The following is a 19507-nucleotide window of genomic DNA, read 5'->3' as shown; positions in this document are numbered from 1 at the left end:
TTTTTTAATCAACAATTTATTACATATTTTATGGTGCCATGTGTGGCTTAAAACAGGTTTTATTCTAAATAACCATAAGCAAGACATGTAATGACAGTAATTCAGAGTTCTCCAGTTCCTGGCACAGAATTACAGATGTTTTCTAGTAATTATCCCTAGCAAGAATGTGGCAGGAGTTTTAGGAGTTTGTTGTTCATTAGCAAACTTATGATCTGTGGTTATGGTTTCTTTCTACTTTGGTCTTAAGTTCTTCCTGTTGAGAGAATCTGTAAACCATGCTAGTCACTCTCTAACACAGGCTTGATGATAGCAGGAATAGGTAAAGTTCAAGTGAATGTATGTGTGTATACGTGTGTGTACGTGTGTGTGTGTGTGTGTGTGTGTGTGTGCTTGCACATGCGCACATGCATGTGTGCACGCATGCGTGTTTGAGAGACAGAAAGGTACGTAGTGAGAGAGAACATCAGCTAGTGAGAGAATTCTGTTATAATTCACACTAATGAGCCTGGTCCTCAGATGTCTCATGTAGTTAGCAGATTGGCTAATGACATGGTTATGGTCCGTGGCTGTGGGTGACTTGAGTTTGAACTTACATATTTTTTATTGGCTTGGTTCTTTTGAGGCAGGGCCTCACCAGGTAACTCTAGTTGGAATTCGCTATGTAGCCTAATTGGTTGCCTTCAAACTCACAGACATGTGCCTGCCTCTGCCTCCTGAGTGGAGTCCTGGTGTTAGGGTGTGCACCTCCATGCTTGGCCTAAACTAGTCTGAACTAGTTTCTTGAATGTGTCTCTCTAAGGAGAACTTTGGCATCTTCAGCCACTGTGTCAAGGAAAAGAAGTTGTAAGTAAAAGGATTTCCTAAAGTAAAGACCTGTTGCCAGGAGCCCACCATTAGCTGAGGCAGATTTCTCCATGTATTTTAAAAGCATCCCTTCTAATGCTTTTCTTTTCTTAGTTTCTAACAAATAAGGAGATTTAATGATTTTTCTCAGTTGTTCAACAGGCACTTGGGAATCCTTCGCCATGAACTGCAGGGTTGCATCATCCACTCCAAAGAGAACTCGATAGTGGTTTAAACTCATCTTTAACTTCTCCACATCACTGTCTTTGAGGGTGTCCACTACAGGAATAGTCATCAAAACTCCATCTTTGAAGGCTTCTAGCCAGATAAACTGCTGTATAAAGGTGTGTTTTCTTTCAATGGCTGCCTCTGTAATATTAGGCAAGGAAACCATAATGTTGTGATATGTGTGAGTAGAAAGTTTGTTTTGCAGCATGGCCTTCAGGATCGGGAAATCATAGTCAGATACATTTCTGTTTGAGATCAGGAAGATCGGCGGCACATGAAGGTTATTCTTCTTAAACATAGTCACACAATGGCTTCGGATATGCTTCAGGAAGGTTTCTCTGCTAAAGGTGTCTTTGCATTCCGTTTCATTTTCTAGATCTATGTCCATCTTGGTTCTCACAAAATAGAAATCCTTCTTCATCATGCTGACTGCTTTGGCGAGGTCTATATCGTTTTTCCTAAAGCGTGTGGCTGAAATAATAATGAAGAAGTCATACTCACAGAATTTCATTTTCTCCAGATAGTCTTTTGGTGGGAAATTTGTGGTTCCAATCCCCGGCAGATCCCAAACAACCACATTCGGAATGTTGGGATGTCTGTATGGAGTTCTCCTCATGGTTGTCTCCACTACCCCAATCGGAGCTGCAGTTTCATCTTCATGTCCAACCCCCCTGAAGACATTGATGAAGCTGGACTTCCCTGTTCCAGACTCTCCTATCACAGCTACATTGAGTGGGGTGTTAGCAAGTTTTCTCAATGCAGAAGTAATTTCATTATTTGCCTGCGGAAGGTCTTCTAGTATCAGGTATAATTCAATCAATGTGATGGTTTCCTGAGAAATGATTTTGTTTTCTGCCTTAAACTTCTTAAAATATTCACTGAAGCTGGAGTACAAGGCTTCACTCTTAGCTGTGCCAGAGAACAGCTGACCCATGACACTGAGCAAACAAAGGCCCTGGAAGGAAGAAGGGAGAGTAAGTTGCAGGAGACTGATGGCAGAGGAACGCCTTGGTGCTTTGCTCTCTGAAAGCACTGTGTCCTCTGGAATGAAGCCTGCTACATTCTGATGTGGACTGGTTCTTATGTACTTCTACTTGCTCTCCAGTAAGTCCTTTATGATGGAAACTTTAAAAGTCAACCGAGAGTACCACGGCCTAAAGCTGGTCTTCAATAACAATAAGGGAAGAATGCCCACATATACGTGGAAATTGAACAATGCTCTACTCAATGATAACCTGGTCAAGGAAGAAATAAAGAAAGAAATTAAAGACTTTTTAGAATTTAATGAAAATGAAGGTACAACATACCCAAACTTATGGGACACAATGAAAGCTGTGCTAAGAGGAAAACTCATAGCGCTGAGTGCCTGCAGAAAGAAACAGGAAAGAGCATATGTCACCAGCTTGACAACACACCTAAAAGGTCTAGAACAAAAAGAAGCAAATACACCCAAGAGGAGTAGAAGGCAGGAAATAATCAAACTCAGAGCTGAAATCAACCAAGTAGAAACAAAAAGGACCATAGAAAGAATCAACAGAACCAAAAGTTGGTTCTTTGAGAAAATCAACAAGATAGATAAACCCTTAGCCAGACTAACGAGAGGACACAGAGAGTGTGTCCAAATTAACAAAATCAGAAATGAAAAGGGAGACATAACTACAGATTCAGAGGAAATTAAAAAAATCATCAGATCTTACTATAAAAGTGTATATTCAACAAAACTTGAAAATCTGCAGGAAATGGACAATTTCCTAGACAGATACCAGGTACTGAAGTTAAATCAGGAACAGATAAACCAGTTAAATAACCCCATAACTCCTAAGGAAATAGAAGCAGTCATTAAAGGTCTCCCAACCAAAAAGAGCCCAGGTCCAGACGGGTTTAGTGCAGAATTCTATCAGACCTTCATAGAAGACCTCATACCAATAGTATCCAAACTATTCCACAAAATTGAAACAGATGGAGCACTACCGAATTCCTTCTATGAAGCCACAATTACTCTTATACCTAAACCACACAAAGACCCAACAAAGAAAGAGAACTTCAGACCAATTTCCCTTATGAATACCGACGCAAAAATACTCAATAAAATTCTGGCAAATCGAATCCAAGAGTACATCAAAACAATCATCCACCATGATCAAGTAGGCTTCATCCCAGGCATGCAGGGATGGTTTAATATACGGAAAACCATCAACCATCCATTATATAAACAAACTGAAAGAACAAAACCACATGATCATTTCATTAGATGCTGAGAAAGCATTTGACAAAATTCAACACCCCTTCATGATAAAAGTCCTGGAAAGAATAGGAATTCAAGGCCCATACCTAAACATAGTAAAGGCCATATACAGCAAACCAGTTGCTAACATTAAACTAAATGGAGAGAAACTTGAAGCAATCCCACTAAAATCAGGGACTAGACAAGGCTGCCCACTCTCTCCCTTCTTATTCAATATAGTTCTTGAAGTTCAAGCCAGAGCAATCAGACAACAAAAGGAGGTCAAGGGGATACAGATTGGAAATAAGAAATCAAAATATCACTATTTGCAGATGATATGATAGTATATTTTAGTGATCCCAAAAGTTCCACGAGAGAACTACTAAAGCCGATAAACACCTTCAGCAAAGTGGCTGGGTATAAAATTAACTCAAATAAATCAGTTGCCTTCCTCTACACAAAAGAGAAACAAGCCGAGAAAGAAATTAGGGAAACGACACCCTTCATAATAGACCCAAATAATATAAAGTACCGCGGTGTGACTTTAACCAAGCAAGTAAAAGATCTGTACAATAAGAACTTCAAGCCTCTGAAGAAAGAAATTGAAGAAGACCTCAGAAGATGGAAAGATCTCCCATGCTCTTGGATTGGCAGGATTAATATAGTAAAAATGGCCATTCTACCAAAAGCAATCTACAGATTCAATGCAATCCCCATCAAAATACCAATCCAATTCTTCAAAGAGTTAGACAGAACATTTTGCAAATTCATCTGGAATAACAAAAAACCCAGGATAGCCAAAACTATTCTCAACAATAAAAGGACTTCAGGGGGAATCACTATCCCTGAACTCAAGCAGTATTACAGAGCAATAGTGATAAAAACTGCATGGTATTGGTACAGAGACAGACAGATAGACCAATGGAATAGAATTGAATACCCAGAAATGAACCCACACACCTATGGGCACTTGATTTTTGACAAAGGAGCCAAAACCATCCAATGGAAAAAAGATAGCATTTTCAGCAAATGGTGCTGGTTCAACTGGAGGTCATCATGTAGAAGAATGCAGATCGATCCATGCTTATCACCCTGTACAAAGCTTAAGTCCAAGTGGATCAAGGACCTCCACATCAAACCAGATACACTCAAACTAATAGAAGAAAAACTAGGGAAGCATCTGGAACACATGGGCACTGGAAAAAATTTCCTGAACAAAACACCAATGGCTTATGCTCTAAGATCAAGAATCGACAAATGGGATCTCATAAAACTGCAAAGCTTCTGTAAGGCAAAGGACACTGTGGTTAGGACAAAACGGCAACCAACAGATTGGGAAAAGATCTTTACCAATCCTACAACAGATAGAGGCCTTATATCCAAAATATACAAAGAACTCAAGAAGTTAGACCGCAGGGAAACAAATAACCCTATTAAAAATGGGGTTCAGAGCTAAACAAAGAATTCACAGCTGAGGAATGCCGAATGGCTGAGAAACACCTAAAGAAATGTCCAACATCTTTAGTCATAAGGGAAATGCAAATCAAAACAATCCTCAGATTTCACCTCACACCAGTGAGAATGGCTAAGATCAAAAACTCAGGTGACAGCAGATGCTGGCGAGGATGTGGAGAAAGAGGAACACTCCTCCATTGTTGGTGGGATTGCAAACTGGTAAAACCATTCTGGAAATCAGTCTGGAGGTTCCTCAGAAAATTGGACATTGAACTGCCTGAGGATCCAGCTATATCTCTCTTGGGCATATACCCAAAAGATGCCTCAACATATAAAAGAGACACGTGCTCCACTATGTTCATCGCAGCCTTATTTATAATAGCCAGAAAATGGAAAGAACCCAGATGCCCTTCAACAGAGGAATGGATACAGAAAATGTGGTACATCTACACAATGGAATATTACTCAGCTATCAAAAACAACGAGTTTATGAAATTCGTAGGCAAATGGTTGGAACTGGAAAATATCATCCTGAGTGAGCTAACCCAATCACAGAAAGACATACATGGTATGCACTCATTGATAAGTGGCTATTAGCCCAAATGCTTGAATTACCCTAGATCCCTAGAACAAACGAAACTCAAGACGGATGATCAAAATGTGAATGCTTCACTCCTTCTTTAAATGAGGAAAAAGAATACCCCTGGCAGGGAAGGGAGAGGCAAAGATTAAAACAGAGACTTAAGGAACACCCATTCAGAGCCTGCCTCACATGTGGCCCATACATATACAGCCACCCAATTAGACAAGATGGATGAAGCAAAGAAGTGCAGACCGACAGGAGCCGGATGTAGATCGCTCCTGAGAGACACAGCCAGAATACAGCAAATACAGAGGCGAATGCCAGCAGCAAACCACTGAACTGAGAATAGGTCCCCTATTGAAGGAATCAGAGAAAGAACTGGAAGAGCTTGAAGGGGCTCGAGACCCCAAAAATACAACAATGCCAAGCAACCAGAGCTTCCAGGGACTAAGCCACTACCTAAAGACTATACATGGACTGACCCTGGACTCTGACCCCATAGGTAGCAATGAATATCCTAGTAAGAGCACCAGTGGAAGGGGAAGCCCTGGGTCCTGCTAAGATTGAACCCCCAGTGAACTAGTCTATGGGGGGAGGGCGGCAATGGGGGGAGGGTTGGGAGGGGAACACCCATAAGGAAGGGGACGGGGGAGGGGGATGTTTGCCCGGAAACCGGGAAAGGGAATAACACTCGAAATGTATATAAGAAATACTCAAGTTAATAAAAAAAAAAAAAAAACAACGAAAAAAAAAAGCTAGGCATGGAGGCTTGTAAAAAGGCTTTAAACTATATTTAATAAGCAGTGTATCCTTGTAACAGAACTTGACTCAAGAAGTTACATTTGGGATTCTGAAGCCTGTTTTGTAAAAAAAAAAAAATGGGGTTCAGATCTAAACAAAGAATTCACAGCTGAGGAATGCCGAAAGGCTGAGAAACACCTAAAGAAATGTTCAACGTCTTTAGTCATAAGGGAAATGAAAATCAAAACAACCCTGAGATTTCACCTCACACCAGTGAGAATGGCTAAGATCAAAAACTTAGGTGACAGCAAATGCTGGCGAGGATGTGGAGAAAGAGGAACACTTCTCCATTGTTGGTGGGATTGCAGACTGGTACAACCATTCTGGAAATCAGTCTGGAGGTTCCTCAGAAAATTGGACATTGAACTGCCTGAGGATCCAGCTATACCTCTCTTGGGCATATACCCAAAAGATGCCCCAACATATAAAAGAGACACGTGCTCCACTATGTTCATCGCAGCCTTATTTATAATAGCCAGAAGCTGGAAAGAACCCAGATGCCCTTCAACAGAGGAATGGATACAGAAAATGTGGTACATCTACACAATGGAATATTACTCAGCTATCAAAAACAATGACTTTATGAAATTCATAGGCAAATGGATGGAACTGGAAAATATCATCCTGAGTGAGGTAACCCAATCACAGAAGAACACACATGGTATGCACTCATTGATAAGTGGCTATTAGCCCAAATGCTTGAATTACCCTAGATGCCTAGAACAAATGAAACTCAAGACGGATGATCAAAATTTGAATGCTTCACTCCTTCTTTAAAAGGGGAACAAGAATACCCTTGGCAGGGAATAGAGAGGCAAAGATTAAAACAGACACAGAAGGAACACCCATTCAGAGCCTGCCCCACATGTGGCCCATACATATACAGCCATCCAATTAGACAAGATGGATGAAGCAAAGAAGTGCAGGCCGACAGGAGCCGGATGTAGATCGCTCCTGAGAGACACAGCCAGAATACAGCAAATAGAGAGGCAAATGCCAGCAGCAAACCAGTGAACTGAGAACGGGACCCCCGTTGAAGGAATCAGAGAAAGAACTGGAAGAGCTTGAAGGAGCTCAAGACCCCTTATGAACATCAATGCCAAGCAACCAGAGCTTCCAGGGACTAAGCCACTACCTAAAGACTATACATGGACTGAACCTGGACTCTGACCTCATAGGTAGCAATGAATAGCCTAGTAAGATCACCAGTGGAAGGGGAAGCCCTTGGTCCTACTAAGACTGAACTCCCAGTGAACGTGATTGTTGGGGGGAGAGCGGCAATGGGGGGATGATGGGGAGGGGAACACCCATAAAGAAGGGGAGGGGGAGGGATTAGGGGGATGTTTGCCCGGAAACTGGGAAAGAGAATAACACTGGAAAGGAAAATAAGAAATACTCAAGTTAATAAAAAAAAAGTCAACCGAAGTAGGAGTATTCACATCACCATCCGCATGTGCCCCTTAGCCAACTAGTTTTGGAATTGGAGCAATCCTGTTGCCTCTAATTAGACTGGAGCTTACATGCACATCCAAGATGTTTTTCTACCCAGGCATACTTTCTTCAGAATGTGCTTTCAAGTTACAATGAATTTTAACTACCTTAAGTGTAATTTCTCAAACTGAGAAGCAAAAAAATAATTGTCATCAATGTTTAGTAAATGTTGTTTCCCCAATAGTCACATAAACCTTCCTTTTACACTTCTACTTTTAGCAATTTTATTTGACATAATTATTGTTAATTAATTACTTTTCTAGTGTCTTTTCCATAACGTGGAACCTATCTCCATGGGAATGAAAACTTTCAACAATAATCTGAAGCTTCTTTACCCTTAAAGATCATGTTAAAACCTATTTACTCCATTTAACAGTTCAGTGTGCTTGAACTATTATTTAGCTCTACTTTATGTTAATATTTTTCTGTATAAAAATCATCCACCTGTGCACTGGAAAGTAGCTCATTTGGTAAAATGCTTCTGGCATGAAGAAGGCCCTGGGTTCAATACCCAATAGTGTATAAACATAGTTGGATGTGCACACATACACATGGCTAAAACTTATAGATATAGAATTATCTAAATGCTTATCCACATCTAGCCAACATTAATATTCTTTTTGAATATATTTTTATGGAGAATGAGAGAAATGGGGTTAGTACAGGGTGGTGGTGGTAGCCATTAAGCAGGTCACCTGCATGGCCTCAACTTCAGTTCTCACCTTGACTTTCTTTGATGGACTGTGTCCCAGAATATATAAGCCGAATAAATCCCTTCCTCCCAAAGTTGCTTTTGGTCATGTCTTTTTACATCAGTAGAAAGAACACTAATACAGAATATTATTTTGAGTACTTTCAGCAAAGTAGCAGGATATAATATCAACACAAAAATCAGTAAGTAGTTATTTCATATGGCAGTAACAAACTTCTTAAGAAATAAATAAGGGTGAAGTCCCATCCAAATATCTAAAATATGAATAACAGGGTATGTGCATAGTTGAGGCCAAAGATTTCTACAATTTTTATTTATTTTATTTTATTTATAAATAAATATTTATGTATTTTATTTATACTTGAACCTTTGAAGAAAGGAGTGGAAGAAGATATTAGAAGTTGTAAAGGCCTTCCATGCTCATGAAGTGGGAGAATTAGTATTGATTAATTTGCTGTATTAGTAAAACTCATCTTTGGATATGAGGAAAATTCTAGTTATATCTTTCACAGGATAGAAAAACCACTCCTAAAATTCACACAATTGACAGCAGATCTGTGAGAAACCACAGCCAGCATGAGTAAAGAAGCCATTTTGGATATATCATAATGCTCGTGGGCAATGTAGACTGAAATCACAATGACACCAAGCAAGGTGGAATTCCCAAGCCATCAAGCTACCAACCCATGCACAGAAATTCAGGCTAAGACTGGAAAGGCCCAGAAAGAAACCCAATCATGGAATATCTGACAGAGGGTTCAAAAAATTATACACAGAAGAAAAGACTGTATCTTCAACACATGATGCTGGGAGAGCTCAGTATCCTCATATGGGAGTGTGTGAACTTTTCTCTTTGTATTTTGTGGGGAACACACCATGACATTTGTTTAGGGTAGCAGAACTAATTTTCATTTCTGTACTCCCACCAATCAATAATATTGAGGTGTTCCTTCCCTCTCACCTCCTCCTCTCCAATATTTGTGTGACTTTACCCTTGATAGTTGATAGCTATGTTTCCTGGGTGAGATGAACTCTCAATGCCCTTTGTGTTTTAAGAGTTATTTATATTTATTTATTAATTTATTGGAGGGTGATAGCATGTGTATGTTGTGGGGTGCTTGTGTTTGCAGAGGCCAGAAGAAGTCATTGGTTCTCCTTTACCTCCACTCTGTGTCTATTCCTCTCAAAAAGGGTTTCCCAGAATCTGGGGCTCACTTCTCTCCTAGACTGGAGGCAAACAAGCCTAAGAAAACCTCTTATTTGTGGTATCACCAACAGTGTCTGGGTTTGGTGACTGCAGATGGGATGGATCCCCAGGTAGGGCAGTCTCTGGATGGCCTTTTCTCTGGATGGCCTTCCCTTCAGTGAAGAATTTAGGACAAGGACTGAAGGACCTGAAGGGGTTTGCATCCCCACAGGAAGAACAACAATATCAACCAACCAGACCCCCCCTCAAAGCTTCCAGAAACTAAACCACCAACGAAAGTATAAATGGGGGGACCCATGGCTCCAGCTGGATCTGTAGCAGAGGATGGCCTTATTGGGCATCACTGGGAGGGAGTTCCTTAGTCCTGTAGAGGTTAGATGACCCAGTGTATGGGAATACTAGGGCACTGAAGCAGGAGGGAGTGGGTGGGTGGCATAGCACCCTCATAGAGGCAGGGGGGAAGGTGGAGTGGAAACCGGGAAGGGGGATAACATGTGAAATGTAAATAAATAAAATAACCAATAAAAAAGAAATCCCCTTATTTCTGGAAACACTCTGCGTTATAGACATTTGCTGGTTTGCCCAGCTTGTTACATGCTTGCTGGGATGTGAACTTGGGTCATCACAATTATGAAGCAAGCTCTCTTAACCACTGAACCATCTCTTTAGCTCCTAAGTGTAGTTTTTCATTTGCCTTTTCCTGGGTTAAAGATTTTGCAAACATTATTGCCATGTATTCATTGGACATTTGTGTTGCTTTCAAGGACTGTCTGTTTTGTTTCTTTGCTCTTTATGGATGAGATTTGATTTATTTTTGTTTAATAATAATATCTTCTATTCATCCTGGGTACTCATCCCTCATTGGTTGAATCCAATCCAATTGGTCACCTCCAATATTAAGTGTCACAATTGCACCATTGGGTCATCTTGCTGGGCTAGTCATTGTGATAGATAGGCTCTATAGTTGCCTGTGGATGGTTTTCTAAAAAATGCTGTTTGAACTCCCTGCATCCAAATCGGATTGCAGGGAGAGCTGGACCCTCCTGAAGTGCAGGCACTCCTGAGAAATCAGAGGAGAATACTCTCTGCCCACATTCCAGACCCAAGAGGAAATTGTCATCTGTGCCTCCTGGGCACAGGGACCTAGGAGCAGTCAGGGGCCGGACCCTTCCAGTTCCTGCCTGAGCTGAGAGCTGAAAGCCAGCCACCAGGAGTGACTACACATCTGAGAGCATAGGTAAGACCAACTTTTCTGCTCCAAGTGACCTGCCTGGTGGACTCAGGACACAGAAAGGCAGAAGTCCTCTGAAACAGGGCACTTCTGGTTTCTGACTGTGCCCAGAACTGAACTGATCCCATCCCACAGCTTCCTGCTCCCAAAGCCCATGGGGGAGAGAGCTGAACACTCAGAAGCGCAGATGATCCTGAGACCACAGGACAGACTGCCACTTCTGCCCAAATTTGCCCACATCCTTAGCCCAAGAGGAAATTCCAGAGTGGCTCTGGACACAGGAATATCACAGCAGTCAGCTGCAGGAACCCGCAGTCCAGGTCTGTGCCCAGAATTGAATTGAACTGGTCAAACAGCTCCATGCACCCAAATCCCGTGGGGGGAGAGAGCCGGACCCTCAGAAGTGTGGACACTCCTGAGAAATCAGAGGAGACTACTCTCTGCCCACATTCTTGACCCAAGAGGAAATTGCCTAGTGCCATCTATGGCCGCTGGGCACAGGGGCCTAAAAGCAGTCAGGGGCAGGATCCTTCCGGTTCCTGCCTGCTCCAAGAGCTGAAAGCCAGCCTCCAGGAGTGGCTACACACCTGAAAGAAGAGCACTCTGTTTCCAGAACCAGCTGAAAAAAAAAAAAACAAAAGAAAACAGGAAAGCAGGTCTACAGGAATGCTGACACTGAGATCTAAAGGAGGGTCAAGACACTGTCAGAAACAGCAAGACCAACACCAGAGAAAACCTGATGGCAAGAGGCAAGTGGAGGAACCTAAGCAACAGAAACCAAGACTACTTGGCATCATCAGAGCCCAGTTCTCCCACCAGAGCAAATACTGGATATCCAAACACACCAGAAAAGCTAGATTTAGATTTAAAATCACATTTTATGATAATGATTGAAGACTTTAAGAAGGACATAAATAACTCCCTTAACGAAATACAGGACAACACAGATAAACAAGTAGATGCCCTTAAAGAGGAAACACAAAAATCCCTGAAAGAATTACAGGAAAACAAAACCAAACAGGTGAAGGAATTGAACAAAACTGTGCAGGATTTAAAAATGGAAATAGAAACAACAAAAAAAGCACAAAGGGAGACAAACCTGGAGATATAAAACCCAGGGAAGAGATCACAAGTCATAGACACAAGCATCACCAACAGAATACAAGAGATAAAAGAATCTCGGGGGCAGAAGGCACCATAGAAAACATCGACACAACCCTCAAAGATAATGTAAAACTCAAAAAGCCCCTAACCCAAAACATACATGAAATCCAGGACACAATGAGAAGATCAAACATAGGGATAGTAGGTATAGAAGAGAATGAAGACTCCCAACTTAAAGGTTCAGTAAAAATCTTCAACAAAATTATAGAAGAAAAGTTCCCTAACCTACAGGAAGAGATGCCCATAAACACATGAGAAGCCTACACAACACCAAATAGATTGGACCAGAAAAGAAATTTCTTCCATCACATAATAGTCAAAACAAATGCACAAAACAAAGGAAGAATATTAAAAGCAGTAAGGGAAAAAGTTCAAGTTACATATAAGGGCAGACCTATCAGAATTACACCAGATTTCTCACCAGAGACTATGAAAGCCAGAAGATCCTTGGGCAGATGTCATACAGACCCTAAGGGAACACAAATGCCAGCCCAGGCTAGTATATTCAGCAAATCTCTGAATTAACAAAGGGGGAGACACCAAGATATTCCATGACAAAACCAAATTTACACAATATCTTTCTATGAGTCCAGCCCTACAAAGGGTAGTAGATGGAAAAGCACAAACAAGGAGGGAAACTACACCCTAGAAAAAGGAAGAAAGTAATCTCCTTGCAAGAAAACCAAAAGAAGAGAGACACACAAACATAATTCTACCTTTAAATGCAAAAATAATAGGTAGCAATAATCACTATTCCTTAATATCTCTCCACATCAATGGACTCAATTTTGCAATAAGAAGACATGACTAACAGAGTGGATACATAAAGAGGACCCAGCATTTTACTGCATACAGGAAATACATCTCAGAAACAAAGACAGACACTTCATTCAGAGCCAAAGGCTGGAAAAAAACTTTCCAAGCAAATGGTCCAAAGAAACAAGCTGGAGTAGCCATTCTAATATCAAATAAAATCAACTTTCAACCAAAAACCATCAAAAAAGATAAGGAAGGACACTTTGTATTCATCAAAGGAAAAATGAGATGAAGTCTCAATCCTAAATAGCTATGCTCTAAATGTAAGGGCGCCTCTATCTATAAAAAAAGAAATTACTAAAGCTCAAAGAACACATTGCACCTCATACAATACTAGTAGGAGATTTCAACACCCAACTCTCATCAATGGACAGATCATAGAAACAGAAATTAAATAGAAATATAGAGTAACTAATAGAAGTTATGAACCAAATGGACTTAACAGATATTTATAGAACATTCCATCCTAAACAAAAGAATATATCTTTTCTTAGCACCTCATGGTACTTTCTCCAAAATTGATCATATAATCAGTCACAAAACAGGCCTCAAGAGATAGAGGAAGATAGAAATAATCCCATGCATCCTATCAGATCACCACGGACTGTGGCTGGTCTTCAATAACAACAATAACAACAGAATGCCCACATACACATGGTGGTTGAACAATGTTCTACTCAATGATAACTTAGTCATGGAAGAAATAAAGAAAGAGATTAAAGACTCCTTAGAATTTAAAGAAAATGAAATTACAACCTACCCAAACTGATGGGACATAATGAAAGCTGTGCTAAGAGGAAAACTCATAGTTCAGAGTGCCTCCAAAAAGATACAGGAGAGAGCATACTTCAGCAACTTGACAGCACACCTAAAAGCTCTAGAACAAAAAGAAGCAAATACACCCAAGAGGAGTAGAAGGCAGGAAATAATCAAACTCAGAAATGAAATCAACCAAATAGAAACAAAAAGGACTATACCAAGAAACAACAAAACCAGGAGCTGACTTTTTGAGAAAATCAACAAGATAGATAAATCCTTAGCCAAACTAACCAGAGGGCACAGAGAGAGTATCCAAATTAACAAAATCAGAAATGAAAAGGGAGACATAACCACAGAATCTGAGGAAATTAAAAAAAAATCGTATCCTACTACAAAAACCTATTCAATAAGACTTGAAAATCTGGAGGAAATGGACAATTTTCTAGACAAATACTAGGTACCAAAGTTAAATCAGGAACAGGTAAACCATATAAATAACCACATAACTCCTAAAGAAGTAGAAGTAATTATTAAAAGTCTTCCAACCAAAAAGATCCCAGAACCAGATGGATTAAGTGGAGAATTCTATTAGTCCTTCATAGACGACCTCATACCAATACTGTCCAAACTATTCCGCAAAATAGGAACAGACAGAGCACTACCAAATTCCTTCTATGAAGACACAATTACTTGTATTCCTAGACCACACAAAGACCCAACAAAGAAAGAGAACTTCAGACCATTTTCCCTGATGAATATTGACACAAAAATATTCAATAAAATTCTTGCAAACTGAATCCAAGAGTACATCAGATCGATCATCCATCATAGGCTTCATCCTAGGGATGCAGGGATGGTTCAATATATGGAAATTCATCAATGTAATCCACTATATAAAGTAACTCAAATATTAAAAAGCACATGATCATTTCATTAGATGCTGAGAAAGCATTTGACAAAATTCAACACCCTTTCATCTTAAAAGTCTTAGAAAGATCAGGAATTCAAGGCCCATACATGAAGGTAGTAAGAACAATATAGAGCAAACCTGTAGCTAACATCAAACTTAATGGAGAGAAACTTGAAGCAATCCCACTAAAATCAGGGACTAGACAAGGCTGCCCACTCTCTCCCTACTTATTCAATATAGTTCTCAAAGTCCTAGCCAGAGCAATCAGACAACAAGAGGAGGTCAAAGAGATACAAAATGGAAAGGAAGAAGCCAAAATATCACTATTTGCGGATAATATGATAGTATACTTAAGTGCCCCCAAAGGTTCCACCAGAGAACTACTAAGCCTGATAGACAACTTCAGCAAAGTGGCTGGGTATAAAATTATCTCAAACAAATCAGTAGCCTTCCTCTATTCAAAGGAAAAACAGGATGAGAAAGAAATTCGGGAAATGACACTCTTCACAATAGTCGCAAATAATATAAATTACCTTGATGTGACTTTAACCACATTTGTATGATAAGAACTTCAAATCTCTGAAGAAAGAAATTGAAGAAGATCTCAGAAGATGGAAAGATACCCCTGTGCTCATGGATTAGCAGGATGTATATAGTAAAAATGGCCACTATGCCAAATGCAACCTACAGATTCAATGCAATCCTGATCAAAATTCCAACTGAATTCTTCATAGAGACAGAAAGAGCAATTTGAAATTTCATTTGGAATAACAAAAAACCCAGGATAGTGAAAACTCTACTGAACAAGAAAAGAACTTCTGGGGGAATCACTGTCCCTGACCTTAAGCAGTATTACAGAGCAATAGTAATAAAAACTGTAGAATATTGGTTCAGAGACTGGCAGATAGATCAGGGGAATAGAATTGAAGACCCAGAAATGCACCCACTTATCTATGGTCAGTTGATCTTTGACAAAGGAGCTAAAACCATCCAATGGAAAAAAGACAGCATTTTTGACAAATGGTGCTGGTTCAACTGGAGGTCAACATGTAGAAGAATACAAGTCAATCTATTCTTATTCCCCTGTACAAAGTTTATGTCCAAGTGGATCAAGGACCTCAACATCAAACCAGATACACTGAAACTAACAGAGGAAAAAGTGGGGAAGAATCTCGATCACATGGGCACTGGGGAAAATTTCTTTCTTTTTAAAAAAAATTTATTTATTTATTTATTTATTTATTTATTTATTTATTTGTATGAGTACACTGTAGCTGTATTCAGACACCAGAAGAGGGCATCAGATCCCATTACAGATGGTTGTGAGTCTCCATGTGGTTGCTGGGAATTGAACTCAGGACCTCCGGAAGAGCAGTCAGTGCTCTTAACCTCTGAGCCGTTTCTCCAGCCCCGGGGGAAAATTTCTTGAACAAAATATCAGTGGCTTATGCTTTAAGATCAAGATTTGACAAAGGACCTGATAAAACTGCAAAGTTTCTGCAAGGCAAAGGACACTGTCATTAGGACAAAACAACAACCAGCAGATTGGGAAAAGATCTTTACCAATCCTATATCTGATAGAGGGCTAATATCCAAAATATATAAAGAACTCAAGAACAGAGATTCCATAGAGCCAAATAACCCTATTAAAATGTGGGGTACAGAGCTAAACAAAACATTCTCAGGTGAGAAATATCGAATGGCCGAAAAGCACCTAAAGAAATGTTCAACATCCTTAGTCATTGGGGAAATGCAAATCAAAACAACCCTGAGATTCCACCTCATGCAAGTCAGAATGACTAAGGTAAAAAACTCAGGTGACAGCAGATGCTGGGGAGGATGTGGAGAAAGAGGAACACTCCTCCATTGTTGGTGGGATTGCAGACTGGTACAACCATTCTGGAAATCAGTCTGGAGCTTCCTCAGAAAATTGGACATTGAACTACCTGAGGACCCAGCTATACCTCTCCTGGTCATATACTCCCAAAATGCTCCAACATATAACAAAGACACGTGCTCCACTATGTCCATGCAGCCTTATTTATAATAGCCAGAAGCTGGAAAGAACCCAGATGCCCTTCAACAGAGGAATGGATTAAAAAATGTGGTACATCTACACAATGGAATATTACTCAGCTATCAAAAACAATGACTTTATGAAATTCGTAGGCAAATGGTCAGAACTGGAAAATATCATCCTAAGTGAGGTAACCCAATCACAGAAAAACACACTTGGTATGCACTCATTGATACGTGGCTATTAGCCCAACAGCTCGAACTATCCAAGATGCAATCCACAGACCACAGGAAGCTCAAGAATAAGGATGACAAAAATGCGGATGCTCCCGCTCCGTCTTAATAGGGGGACCAAAAATATCCATAGGAGTGGACATGGGGGCAAAGTTTAGAGCAGAGACTGAAGGAACAGCCATTCAGAGCCTGCCCCACATGTGGCCCATATTTATACAGCCACCAATACTAGATAAGATTGATGAATCTGTGAAGTGCATGTGGAAAGAGACTGGGTATAGATGTCTCCTGAGAGATGCATCCAGAGCATATCAAATACAGAGGTGAATTCTAGCAGCAAACCACTGAACTGAGAACAGGTCCCCCTTTGGGGGAATTAGAGGAAGGATTGAAAGAGATGAGGGGACTTGTAAGCCCATAAGAACAACAATGCCAACCGACCAGAGCTTCCAGGAACCAAACCACTACCCAAAACTATACATGGACTGACCCTGGGCTCCAACTGCATATGTAGCAGAAGATGGCCTTGCTGGACACCAATAGAAGGAGAAGCCCTTGGTCCTGCCTAGGTTGGACCCCCAGTGTACGGGAGTGTCGGGGAGGGGCGGTAAGGGAGGGTGGATTGGGAGGGGAACACCCTTATGGAAGATGGGGGAATTGGAGGAGTTAGAGGGCTTATGAACCAGAAACAAGGAAAGGGAATAACATTTTAAATGTGAATAAATAAATATCTGATTAAAAGTGCTGTTCAATCAAAGTTTCAGAGCTGAAGGGGTTTGCAACCTCATAAGAACAATACCAACCAACAGAGCTTCCACAGTCTAAAGCACCATCCGAAGTGTACACATGGACAGACCCATGGCTCTAGCTGCATATGTAGCAGAGGATGGCCTTGTGGAACACCAATGGGAGGAGAAGCCCTTGGTCTTTTCAAGGCTGGACACCCCCAGTGTAGAGGAATGTCAGGGCAGGGAGGTGGGAAGGGGTGGGTGGTTGGGTGGGGGAACACCCTCATAGAAGAAGAGGGCAGGGGTAGGGGATAGGGGTATTATGGACAGTAAACTGTGAAATCTGTTTCATGCTCCTTCCCCAATAATTCTGACTCCCTACTCACACTCCTAAGCCTTAGCAGACAGGGATGCCAAGATTACAAATCTATGAGTGAATGATCTCTTGATCAGGCCCTTGGCAGGCGGCGTCCTGGGCTCAGTTGTACAGGACAATTAAGGAGGAAATTGTTTTGAGTGCTTTGTAAAACCTGCATGAGCAACCCTTTAACAGTTATGCCAACTGTTCTACTCAAACCACAGGAAAACAGAGACATGTGAAGGATTTTATCCACTGTGTCTGGCTGTAGGTTGAGGGCCAGTCCTGGGGCATATGCAGAAACTTCCTCTACATGGGGACTTTCTTTTCATACCAGTCACTACAGACTGGTAGATTTGGGGTGACAGAGCTTAGGAAGAGAGGAAGCACACAGCAGATCATCTTCCCTGAGTGCTGCCTGAGCAGCTCATTGCTGAGTATCCATTAGGTGTACTCAGAGTGATGTGCGAGCCTCAGGAGCTGGCGAGAACAGTGAGGCACAAGAACGGAGTAGAGTTCTCTGCTGAAGTGGCAGGGCAAGGTCACCCGTGTCTGTGGCAAGGAAGACCTGAGTAAAGACAATGTTCTGAAAGAGAAGATAACCAAATTAAATAAGTGAGCACCATAGCAGGATTAGATAAATGACACCGTAGGCAGATGTACTTTTGACAGGGACAGTCCCCTGCAGGACACAGACAGAATGTCCCCGAAGGCACACAGCTGTTCTTGTCTTTTCAGTTTCCCCCTCTCATTCAGTTCTAGCTCCTGGTTTTTCGATGGAGCCTCCAGTATAATAGCTGTCTTCAAGGTCTTCCCACACAAAGCCAGCATTACAAATGGAAGCCTGTCTAAAGGACAGTTGCCATCCCACCCTGACACAGCACACGTTCCTTACAGATGCAGAGAAGACCCTTCCTTAGTGCTCCTGCTTTGCAATAAAGAAAACCGCAGTGAACAGGATTTCCAGAGACCAGAATGCTCCTGGCCACTTACCAGAAACTCCTGTGCCCAGTGGATTCATACGCTTTAGTTCCACTGCCGGAAGCACCCTCCTGTGTGTTCTCTAGTCTCTTCACGTGAAAACCCCGTTCCTGCTTCCTCTGTGGCTCAAGTCAGTTCCACAGACTTACACACCCTTCTGGCTTCTGCCCCGCCCCTCTCAGCGTGTGTTGGCCAATCATGGAGGAACACAGATCTAGCAGCTCTCAGAACCTCCTGCATTTCCCAGAAGAGAAATTGAAAATGAAACTTAGAGCGGTTTCTCATTCTATTATCACTTCATTTGTTAGCAGAAAAAGCTACACATTTCTAACATAACAATGGGGGGTGTCATTGGAAGCTGAGGGGGCACACAGAGACACAGTTCCCTAACTAGGCTGGAACCCAATCCTTGAAAGATGGTTTTCCTTATCCACGACTCCACAAATGCAACCTGAACTAATGTCACACAGCACATATATTGCTGATGCCAATTACAGTTTCAGCCACGATGTAACCTACTTCCTCCCAACTGGAGACTCACGTTCCTTAATTCTTGTCATTGTCAACTCCCCTGCCAATGCAGGGATTTGTTCTAGCTTGGGTTGACAGGTTTTACACATGATGTCACAATCACTGGAGTTCATATGTCCAGCTGTCTTGCTCTGTCCTGAAGACATAGTTTTGTCCACTGACTCTGGCTCTTACACTTTTTTTTTAAACTGACTCTTCCACAACCATTCCTCTGCCTTGGAAATAGAATTACGTG

The 19507-nt window shown here is 41.2% G+C and overlaps 1 protein-coding gene across 1 annotated transcript; it reads right to left on the bottom strand.

Annotated features, from left to right (window-relative positions):
- On the bottom strand, positions 1-18852 carry Ifgga2l2 (interferon-gamma-inducible GTPase 2 like 2). Its single transcript, NM_001024284.2, is given in 2 exon segments — positions 1-2026; positions 18754-18852. A coding segment is annotated over 1 exon segment (1233 nt). The 5' UTR covers positions 2006-2026; positions 18754-18852; the 3' UTR covers positions 1-772.
- Between the last annotated feature and the right edge of the window lie 655 nt (positions 18853-19507).

Source organism: Rattus norvegicus, chromosome 18 (assembly GCF_021556685.1).
Source record: "Rattus norvegicus strain SHRSP/BbbUtx chromosome 18, alternate assembly SHRSP_T2T, whole genome shotgun sequence".
Lineage (NCBI taxonomy): Eukaryota > Metazoa > Chordata > Mammalia > Rodentia > Muridae > Rattus > Rattus norvegicus.
The sequence above is the reverse complement of the archived record's forward strand: the minus strand, read 5'-3'. Positions and strand labels throughout refer to the sequence as shown.